The sequence below is a fragment of the Takifugu flavidus genome, unplaced genomic scaffold (assembly GCF_003711565.1).
Source record: "Takifugu flavidus isolate HTHZ2018 unplaced genomic scaffold, ASM371156v2 ctg574, whole genome shotgun sequence".
NCBI lineage: Eukaryota > Metazoa > Chordata > Actinopteri > Tetraodontiformes > Tetraodontidae > Takifugu > Takifugu flavidus.
Window position 1 is genome coordinate 1 of NW_026622187.1, and position 11,537 is coordinate 11,537.

The following is an 11,537-nucleotide window of genomic DNA, read 5'->3' on the forward strand; positions in this document are numbered from 1 at the left end:
TAGATGTTTGACTGGTTGTTGCTGATGTAGTTGCAGATGTTGTGGATGGACTTGTGGATGTTGAACTTGATGTTTGACTGGTTGTTACTGATGTGGTTGGTGACGATGTAGTTGCAGAACTTGTGGATGGACTTGTTGTTGAACTTGATGTTTGACTGGTTGTTGCTGATTGGTGGTGACGATGTAGTTGCAGAAGTTGTGGATGGACTTGTTGTTGAACTAGATGTTTGACTGGTTGTTGATGATGTTGTTGGTGACGATGTAGTTGCAGAACTTGTGGATGGACTTGTTGTTGAACTTGATGTTTGACTGGTTGTTGCTGATGTGGTTGGTGACGATGTAGTTGCAGAACTTGTGGATGGACTTGTTGTTGAACTTGATGTTTGACTGGTTGTTGCTGATGTGGTTGGTGACGATGTAGTTGCAGAACTTGTGGATGGACTTGTTGTTGTTGAACTTGATGTTTGACTGGTTGTTGCTGATGTGTTGGTGACGATGTAGTTGCAGAACTTGTGGATGGACTTGTTGTTGAACTTGATGTTTGACTGGTTGTTGCTGATGTGTTGGTGACGATGTAGTTGCAGAACTTGTGGATGGACTTGTTGTTGTTGAACTTGATGTTTGACTGGTTGTTGCTGATGTTGTTGGTGACGATGTAGTTGCAGAAGTTGTGGATGGACTTGTTGTTGTTGAACTAGATGTTTGACTGGTTGTTGCTGATGTTGTTGGTGACGATGTAGTTGCAGAACTTGTGGATGGACTTGTTGTTGAACTTGATGTTTGACTGGTTGTTGCTGATGTTGTTGGTGACGATGTAGTTGCAGAAGTTGTGGATGGACTTGTTGTTGAACTTGATGTTTGACTGGTTGTAGCTGATGTGGTCGGTGATGATGTAGTTGCAGAAGTTGTGGATGGACTTGTGGTGTTGAACTAGATGTTTGACTGGTTGTTGCTGATGTGGTGGTGACAATGTAGTTGCAGAACTTGTGGATGGACTTGTTGTTGTTGAACTTGATGTTTGACTGGTTGTTGCTGATGTGGTTGGTGACGATGTAGTTGCAGAACTTGTGGATGGACTTGTTGTTGAACTTGATGTTTGACTGGTTGTTGCTGATGTTGTTGGTGACGATGTAGTCGCAGAAGTTATGGATGGACTTGTTGTTGAACTAGATGTTTGACTGGTTGTTGCTGATGTTGTTGGTGATGTAGTTGCAGAACTTGTGGATGGACGTGTTGTTGTTGAACTAGATGTTTGACTGGTTGTTGGTGATGATGTAGTTGCAGAAGTTGTGGATGGACTTGTGTTGTTGAACTAGATGTTTCACTGGTTGTTGCTGATGTGGTTGGTGATGATGTAGTTGCAGAACTTGTGGATGGACTTGTTGTTGAACTTGATGTTTGACTGGTTGTTGCTGATGTGGTTGGTGATGATGCAGTTGCAGAACTTGTGGATGGACTTGTTGTTGAACTTGATGTTTGACTGGTTGTTGCTGATGTGGTGGTGATGATGCAGTTGCAGAACTTGTGGATGGACTTGTTGTTGAACTTGATGTTTGACTGGTTGTTGCTGATGTGGTTGGTGACGATGTAGTTGCAGAAGTTGTGGATGGACTTGTGTTGTTGAACTTGATGTTTGACTGGTTGTTGCTGATGTTGGTGGTGACGATGTAGTTGCAGAAGTTGTGGATGGACTTGTTATTGTTGAACTAGATGTTTGACTGGTTGTTGCTGATGTGGTTGGTGATGATGTAGTTGCAGAAGTTGTGGATGGACTTGTGGATGTTGAACTAGATGTTTGACTGGTTGTTGCTGATGTGGTTGGTGACGATGTAGTTGCAGAACTTGTGGATGGACTTGTTGTTGAACTTGATGTTTGACTGGTTGTGCTGATGTTGGTGACGATGTAGTTGCAGAACTTGTGGATGGACTTGTTGAACTTGATGTTTGACTGGTTGTTGCTGATGTGTTGGTGACGATGTAGTTGCAGAACTTGTTGATGGACTTGTTGTTGAACTTGATGTTTGACTGGTAGTTGCTGATGTGGTTGGTGACGATGTAGTCGCAGAAGTTATGGATGGACTTGTTGTTGTTGAACTAGATGTTTGACTGGTTGTTGCTGATGTTGTTGGTGACGATGTAGTTGCAGAACTTGTGGATGGACTTGTTGTTGAACTTGATGTTTGACTGGTTGTTGCTGATGTTGTTGGTGACGATGAAGTTGCAGAACTTGTGGATGGACTTGTTGTTGAACTTGATGTTTGACTGGTTGTTGCTGAGGATGTTGAACTAGATGTTTGACTGGTTGTTGCTGATGTGGTTGGTGACGATGTAGTTGCAGAACTTGTGGATGGACTTGTTGTTGAACTTGATGTTTGACTGGTTGTTGCTGATGTTGGTGACGATGTAGTTGCAGAACTTGTGGATGGACTTGTTGAACTGATGTTTGAGTTGTTGTTGTTGACTGGTTGTGCTGATGTGGTGGTGATGATGCAGTTGCAGAACTTGTTGATGGACTTGTTGTTGAACTTGATGTTTGACTGGTGTTGCTGATGTGGTTGGTGACGATGTAGTTGCAGAAGTTGTGGATGGACTTGTTGTTGTTGAACTAGATGTTTGACTGGTTGTTGCTGATGTTGTTGGGACGATGTATGTAGTTGCAGAACTTGTGGATGGACTTGTTGTTGAACTTGATGTTTGACTGGTTGTTGCTGATGTGGTTGGTGACGATGAAGTTGCAGAACTTGTGGATGGACTTGTTGTTGAACTTGATGTTTGACTGGTTGTTGCTGATGTTGGTGACGATGTAGTTGCAGAACTTGTGGATGGACTTGTTGTTGAACTTGATGTTTGAGTGGTTGTTGCTGATGTGGTTGGTGATGATGCAGTTGCAGAACTTGTGGATGGACTGTGTTGTTGAACTTGATGTTTGACTGGTTGTTGCTGATGTGGTTGGTGACGATGTAGTTGCAGAAGTTGTGGATGGACTTGTTGTTGTTGAACTAGATGTTTGACTGGTTGTTGCTGATGTTGTTGGTGACGATGTAGTTGCAGAACTTGTGGATGGACTTGTTGTTGAACTTGATGTTTGACTGGTTGTTGCTGATGTTGTTGGTGACGATGTAGTTGCAGAACTTGTTGATGGACTTGTTGTTGAACTTGATGTTTGACTGGTTGTTGCTGATGTGTTGTTGGTGACGATGTAGTTGCAGAACTTGTGGATGGACTTGTGGTTGTTGAACTAGATGTTTGACTGGTTGTTGCTGATGTTGTTGGTGACGATGTAGTTGCAGAAGTTGTGGATGGACTTGTTGTTGTTGAACTTGATGTTTGACTGGTTGTTGCTGATGTTGTTGGTGACGATGTAGTTGCAGAACTTGTGGATGGACTTGTTGTTGTTGAACTTGATGTTTGACTGGTTGTTGCTGATGTGGTTGGTGATGATGTAGTTGCAGAACTTGTGGATGGACTTGTTGTTGAACTGATGTTTGACTGGTTGTTGCTGATGTGGTTGGTGATGATGCAGTTGCAGAACTTGTGGATGGACTTGTTGGTTGAACTTGATGTTTGACTGGTTGTTGCTGATGTGGTTGGTGACGATGTAGTTGCAGAAGTTGTGGATGGACTTGTGGATGTTGAACTAGATTTTGACTGGTTGTTGCTGATGTGGTTGGTGACGATGTAGTTGCAGAAGTGTGGATGGACTTGTTGCTGTTGAACTAGATGTTTGACTGGTTGTTGCTGATGTGGTTGGTGATGATGTAGTTGCAGAAGTCGTGGATGGACTTGTGGATGTTGAAGTAGATGTTTGACTGGTTGTTGCTGATGTGGTTGGTGACGATGTAGTTGCAGAAGTTGTGGATGGACTTGTTGCTGTTGAACTAGATGTTTGACTGGTTGTTGCTGATGTGGTTGGTGATGATGTAGTTGCAGAAGTCGTGGATGGACTTGTGGATGTTGAACTAGATGTTTGACTGGTTGTTGCTGATGTGGTTGGTGACGATGTAGTTGCAGAAGTTGTGGATGGACTTGTTGCTGTTGAACTAGATGTTTGACTGGTTGTGGCTGATGTGGTTGGTGACGATGTAGTTGCAGAAGTTGTGGATGGATTTGTGGATGTTGAACTAGATGTTTGACTGGTTGTTGCTGATGTTGGTGACGATGTAGTTGCAGAAGATGTGGATGGACTTGTTGATGTTGAACTTGATGTTTGACTGGTTGTTGCTGATGTGGTTGGTGATGATGTAGTTGCAGAAGTTGTGGATGGACTTGTTGGTGCTGATGTGGATGTTTGACTGCCTGTTGTTGTGGTATTGGTTTCTGCCATTACCAAGGCATGAACAACTAAAAAGGTAGAATATAATATTTCAATCTTTATTCATATTTTATGTGAGTTTTTTTGCAGTCATTCAGTTTTATCTGATATTATTGTTTTAGAAATGTAATTCAATTTGTTATTTAAGTTTTGCAGTTGGTCCTTTTATCGGTGGCAGTAAACACAGATTGATTTAAGGCACTTCACATTTTCATTTAAAAATATTTAGTCATATATAAATAGATATAGTTATGTATTTATTTATTTTTAAAGTTTGCAACTACTTACCATATGACACTGACTACTGTTGATTTTTCAGTAATTTAAAATATCTGTATTAATTCAAAGTTGCTGAAAAATTATTTCACATAAATTGTTCCATAATGTAGTATTCCTGGGTCTGATTTAAGATATTTTCATTTTTCATTGTATTTGTTCTGAATATTAAACTTAATATTATGCTTACCTGATAAAATGAGCAAAGCTGATATATGCCATCTCACACTCATCTTTTCTTTCTGTTAATGTGTAAAATCAAACATAAATTTATTTCAGAATTATAACTCTTGTGAGACATTATTTTAAGTCAATTTATGAAATGCTGGTGATGCATTTTTGTTGTTGTACATTCCTTAATTTCTATGATACAGAGACATTCATATGGGCTAATTTTAAGATTAAAATCGTTTATCATCAACTATATGACATTTTAAAACACCATAATCTAAACAAGCTTCTCATTATCATGGTAAAATGTGTTTTTGCCTCTCCGTGTTAGACAAACAATATTTTTAACTGTATTGAAACATAAGATTAAAGATCACAAGATTAAAAATCAAAAACAATTTCAAACATTTCCTCATTACCTATTATTAGAATAATATTTGCAAGATTTACAGATATAATCCTGTTTGTATGTATATATATATATAAGAGAAATAGAAATAAAGCTCTAAAATCCCACCTTGACTTCAAAGATTTTCTAGTATCTTTAGGTGAATCCTCCTCTGTGATGCTGCTGCTTGCTCCCTCAGTGTAACTGGCCACATTTATAAGGTGGACTTTTCAAAGGTACTTCAGTAAGTGACGCAGTAAATAGGTGATCCATGTTTTAGAAATGTTCTGACGCATTGCAATAAATTCCCAGGATATTTTCGTGGGTTATTTTTTGCATCATACATTTGTATAGAAGAAGTCCAACAAGTGAAACAAGTGCATGCTTTCACATTTATAAATAAAAAACAATAAACCTGCAGGTTGACTGGGTGGGGACATTTACAGGACAATAGGCAAAGACACACCTTTTTAGGGTGTTGTTCCAGCAGGCTATACACAATACAATAAATACACTGGTACCAAGGAGCAATTCAGAGACAAACTAATGTGTCTGCTGTTGCTCTGTGGGTTTAAACTGGATTACATGGATAAAACGAATACATTCAAAATAGATAATCTGACATTGCTGCAATCAAGCCGAAGCCTTTGCTTTTGAGTCAAATTTGTAAACCAGAATCTTGAAAAAAAAGCATAATATATGTGTTAGTCACAATATTAGAATGGGGGTGTTGTGCTAGTCAATGTTTTGAAAATTGTTTTTCACCTACCAATCTTGTTATTCTAGCTGTACTGGAGTGTGCCTCGCAAATACATAAATTTTCCTAATCACCCCAGCATGTTCAAACTCCAACTTGTTATAGTTGGAGTTTGGAGTAGGTTATAATTGCTTTCAAGACATGAAAAACTCAATCAATCAATCAATCTTTATTTATATAGCGTCTTTTACAATCAAAATTGTTTCAAGGCGCTTTACAGAATCCCAGGGCCTAACCCCAGACAAGCAACAGTGGCAGGAAAAACTCCCCTTTACAGGAAGAAACTTTGAGCAGGACCAGGCTCATGTCGGGGGACCCTCCTGGCGATGGCCGGCTGGGTAGAGAGAGAGGAGAAGGGAGAGGAAGGTAGAGGATAGGATAGAATAAGTAGAGAGAGAGAGAGAAGAGGAGAGGAGAGGATGGGCATAGAGCATAGAAATACATATAAAAATACATTATATTGAGTAAGCTGTTGGTTGAGTGGGTCAGCGGGGTCGGAGGTCATTATGCAACTCTGAAGGCAGTGATACCTGTAAATGAATATAGAAGGAAGGGGGGGCAGAAAAACTACACAAGAAATAGCATCACTAGTCTACTTGATGAGGAGGAGAGGAGAGGAGAGGAGAGGAAACCATGACCCAGTGCGGTGACAGAGGCCTGTCAGATAATCATGTTTCTTGACCCCGGCAGCCTTGGCCTATAGCAGCATGACTAAGATGTTAACCTAATGATTAGACGACCCCCTAAGTATGATAATTTGTATGTCTATGATAGTAACTGGAACTACAGAGTTAGTAACATGAGCTTTTTCAAAGAGGTAGGTTTTAAGCCTAATTTTTAAAGTAGAGATGGAGTCAGCCTCCCGTACCTGGACAGGGAGCTGTTAACAACTCATGTAAACTCATGTTAACAAATAGGAGAGGCCTGGAAATGTCATGGAATTTAACCCCCGGTTTGAGGGCCCGTAGCTCTGGCATATATTCACCTAAAAAGACCATTGTCTTGCCCGCAGGGGGCATTTCTTTGGCACCTGGAAATGCCCATTCGACCTCTTTCAGCTCAAGTTGGAGCGAAAGACCACATGTCCTAGAGCGGAGCAGCAGAAAAATTCTGATCAAAAATTTCGCTAACAGATCGCCATAACTCTGTTCCGGAAGCTCCTACGAGCATAGAAAATACATAATTTTGTAGCTATGAGCCTCGACTAACCCAAGAATGTCACTTTGAGAACGTTAAATTAACCAGCGCCTGTAAAACGAGCTGATGCGCCGAATGGTCCGCTCAAATCTCCTTTTAACTTAATACAAAACAGCAGGGAAAAACGGCTCAGAACTGATAAAAGCTTCGTGTTTAACTCGTCGTTTCTCCGTCACGGGATGAGCTAAAAATATGAAACGCACATGGATGTAATTTAAAGCCTTGCGGTTCTAACGAGCATGGACTTGATAAAATTGGAGGGTGTTAAGCAGTCAAAATTGGCGTTTCAATATGGGTTCTGATCACAAATCTGCGTGGAGGGGTGAGCTGCTCACAACCAGCTCACAGCACAATATCAGAGGAAGGAGCACAGGAAGGTGGGGAAGGAAAGAATGACCTTTGTGCCACTTGGGGTCTGGACCCCAGAATCATAGAGCTAAGTCAGATACCCAGTATATTAGCTCTTTGACAAAAACTAAAGTTCTAAGATGTCATGGTGATGCCAGAGGTAATAATAAGCTTTTTAAGATGATGTCTTTTGAAAACACAGTCAAGGTCAAAAGTTGCTTTGGTTTAAACCAATAGGCAATGGTTGTGACAGTGGTGGATATGAAGCAGCTGCTTCACATGGTCTTGTGAACTTCTGCAGTTCATACTTGACATCAATACTTTGAAGTAATCATTGGTGTTGATGCTGGCCTCGGCAAATGCATTGTGGGATACCTTGCTGTCAAAAGTCCATTTCACAAGAGCAGGAGATTTCAAGGACTGAGAAGTACGCACATTGAGACAACACCAATATTTAAAAAACCACAACTGTTAAAATGACAAGGGAAGATGAGGACAACTACAATTGTGAGTAATTATTTTATTATTCTGATCTTTGCAGATTAGACAGGACAGGATCTCAAATAAATAGTCATTTCAAGAAGAATAAATAATAATTTTTAAATACATGAGAGGTATACACATTTTCTGAAATATTTTACAGTTGTCATCATTAGTCATCTTGTCTCAGTGATTGTGATGTATGCTACATTGTAATAGAATAGGAGGTAAAAGAATGTGAATTATAATAAAATGTAAATAATCAAGAGTCAGATTTTTTGTGTAATATAGAAAAACATAATTTTTGCTTACTGCTGTTACAGTGTTCTGTAGGCAACTAATATCAAACTCTATTGGTAATTTGACAGTAACCATGACAACAGTATCAGAGAGAATGCAGTGATGAGACTGATGTTCTGCCTGACTCCACTTGAAGCTGAAAATAAGAAATCATCAGTTTATCAGAAAGTCAAAAATTGTTGATAATCTTCCAGGGTAATATATCTTCATACCTATGCCTTCTACAGAGATGGAGCTGCCTTCAATGTCAAAACCAGAAACAGTTGAAGATGCCTGAATCAAAACACTGGCAATATTGGTGTGATGCGGGACAGATGGCCCATCAAAGTTGAGTCTCACATCATTGATGACTGAGCCATTCCTGTGGGAAATATACAATGATGTGTCATATTTATAACATAACCATTAGATTGTGAAATAGGCAAAGAGAGTACCTGAATGACACCACTTGCATGAACATGAATGAAGGGAATTCCTTCTGGAATAATGGTTGAAGCTGCAGAAAATCAAAAGAAATTACAAATGAAGCAAAAAAAAACTTCAAAAGATGTTGATGTGGAGCAGAGTGAGAAGGTGTAATATTCAACATTCTGATGGTCAGGCATACCTGTGATGTTATCATTGAAACTCGATTTTTAAAAGCTTCAGAAGATGGATTCTGCAGGTCACTCGTAAATTTACTGAGACGTGATCTAAAAGAGACGTTTACTGTGGCAACCGCAGATGTGGTGGTTGTGGAGGGTGTTGGACTGGCTGCAACTGTGGATGTTGTTGTAAGCACAGCAGCTGTGGTTGCTACATTTGTGGGAGACTCAGTACTTGAAGGAACTGGACCAGCTGTGAAATTATTTGGAGGAAGTAAAAAACCGAAGAGATTTTTATCTATTTCTTTCATTCAAAGAAATAAAGATCCACAATGAATTTACTTACAAATGACGTTGATTAGGGACGCGTCCAGACTCACACTGAAGGTCTCATTGCTATTTGCTGCGTTGACTAAAGTTTGAGCCACAAATTCATTGGTTGGGAGATCAGCAGTTGGAATATCATTACGTAGCACAACCCCGATATCTGCTTTAGCTGCAACATCTCTTGCTTGTAGTTCAACAGCTGGGCTGCATTTAAAGATAGAAATCAAAGTTACGTTCATTCTTCTGTGGTTCTTTTATGGATGATGTGACTCAGGAAACATTGTAAATGAGCTGTGACAGTAGACATTAGTTCAGACACTGACGGAAAGATGCGTACCGAAATCTTTTCACAAAGCAGCGAACAAATCTGTCTCCAAATTGCCTGCTGTAAATAGGAGTACACTGCAAAAAAGAATAAATAATAATTTTTAAATACATGAGAGGTATACACATTTTCTGAAATATTTTACAGTTGTCATCATTAGTCATCTTGTCTCAGTGATTGTGATGTATGCTACATTGTAATAGAATAGGAGGTAAAAGAATGTGAATTATAATAAAATGTAAATAATCAAGAGTCAGATTTTTTGTGTAATATAGAAAAACATTAATTTTTGCTTACTGCTGTTACAGTGTTCTGTAGGCAACTAATATCAAACTCTATTGGTAATTTGACAGTAACCATGACAACAGTATCAGAGAGAATGCAGTGATGAGACTGATGTTCTGCCTGACTCCACTTGAAGCTGAAAATAAGAAATCATCAGTTTATCAGAAAGTCAAAAATTGTTGATAATCTTCCAGGGTAATATATCTTCATACCTATGCCTTCTACAGAGATGGAGCTGCCTTCAATGTCAAAACCAGAAACAGTTGAAGATGCCTGAATCAAAACACTGGCAATATTGGTGTGATGCGGGACAGATGGCCCATCAAAGTTGAGTCTCACATCATTGATGACTGAGCCATTCCTGTGGGAAATATACAATGATGTGTCATATTTATAACATAACCATTAGATTGTGAAATAGGCAAGAGAGTACCTGAATGACACCACTTGCATGAACATGAATGAAGGGAATTCCTTCTGGAATAATGGTTGAAGCTGCAGAAAATCAAAAGAAATTACAAATGAAGTGAAATAAACTTCAAAAGATGTTGATGTGGAGCAGAGTGAGAAGGTGTAATATTCAACATTCTGATGGTCAGGCATACCTGTGATGTTATCATTGAAACTCGATTTTTAAAAGCTTCAGAAGATGGATTCTGCAGGTCACTCGTAAATTTACTGAGACGTGATCTAAAAGAGACGTTTACTGTGGCAACCGCAGATGTGGTGGTTGTGGAGGGTGTTGGACTGGCTGCAACTGTGGATGTTGTTGTAAGCACAGCAGCTGTGGTTGCTACATTTGTGGGAGACTCAGTACTTGAAGGAACTGGACCAGCTGTGAAATTATTTGGAGGAAGTAAAAAACCGAAGAGATTTTTATCTATTTCTTTCATTCAAAGAAATAAAGATCCACAATGAATTTACTTACAAATGACGTTGATTAGGGACGCGTCCAGACTCACACTGAAGGTCTCATTGCTATTTGCTGCGTTGACTAAAGTTTGAGCCACAAATTCATTGGTTGGGAGATCAGCAGTTGGAATATCATTACGTAGCACAACCCCGATATCTGCTTTAGCTGCAACATCTCTTGCTTGTAGTTCAACAGCTGGGCTGCATTTAAAGATAGAAAGTTACGTTCATTCTTCTGTGGTTCTTTTATGGATGATGTGACTCAGGAAACATTGTAAATGAGCTGTGACAGTAGACATTAGTTCAGACACTGACGGAAAGATGCGTACCGAAATCTTTTCACAAAGCAGCGAACAAATCTGTCTCCAAATTGCCTGCTGTAAATAGGAGTACACTGCAAAAAAGAAAAAGTATTCAACATTAATATGTGAGTCTAAATGGATACAGTTTTTGAATGTTACCAGAATAGTTTTAAATTATGACTTGACCACTTTCTTTGAAACTCTTTTACAAATACCATGACACATACATCAGAAGTATTAACAGGTAAAAAAATAACACAAACTGAGTGTAATTTAGATATATACTGAAAACTGACTGGACAGAAACATTCATGCCAAATATTGTCCTGGTTTAAATATTGTGTAAAATTTGAATGGCTCACTTTCAAGGTAACAACAAAGTTATGTGTGAAGAGTAACTTACTGTCTTTTTGACACGATCTTCAAGCTCTCGATACCGTGTACTGTTGGGGTTGCTCAGGTCATTATCATAACGCTCTTCAGGCAATTCAGCTGACACGAAATACGTTGGCTCAGAGCCAGCAATGGCTGACACTCTGGTAGTTGTTTCCAAGGCTGAAGATGTTGAGGTTG

At 39.3% G+C, this 11,537-nt stretch overlaps 1 protein-coding gene across 1 annotated transcript; it reads right to left on the reverse strand.

Annotated features, from left to right (window-relative positions):
* Window positions 1-7,954: 7,954 nt before the first annotated feature.
* On the reverse strand, window positions 7,955-11,456 carry LOC130520893 (uncharacterized; the record flags this gene model as incomplete). The annotated part of the gene is made up of 12 exons (XM_057024591.1): window positions 7,955-8,365; window positions 8,442-8,590; window positions 8,664-8,725; window positions 8,837-9,066; window positions 9,160-9,344; window positions 9,478-9,542; window positions 9,876-9,886; window positions 9,963-10,111; window positions 10,184-10,245; window positions 10,713-10,863; window positions 10,992-11,056; window positions 11,368-11,456. Coding segments are annotated over 12 exons (1,304 nt in total), but the record flags the coding sequence as incomplete, so codon positions are not given.
* Window positions 11,457-11,537: the final 81 nt, after the last annotated feature.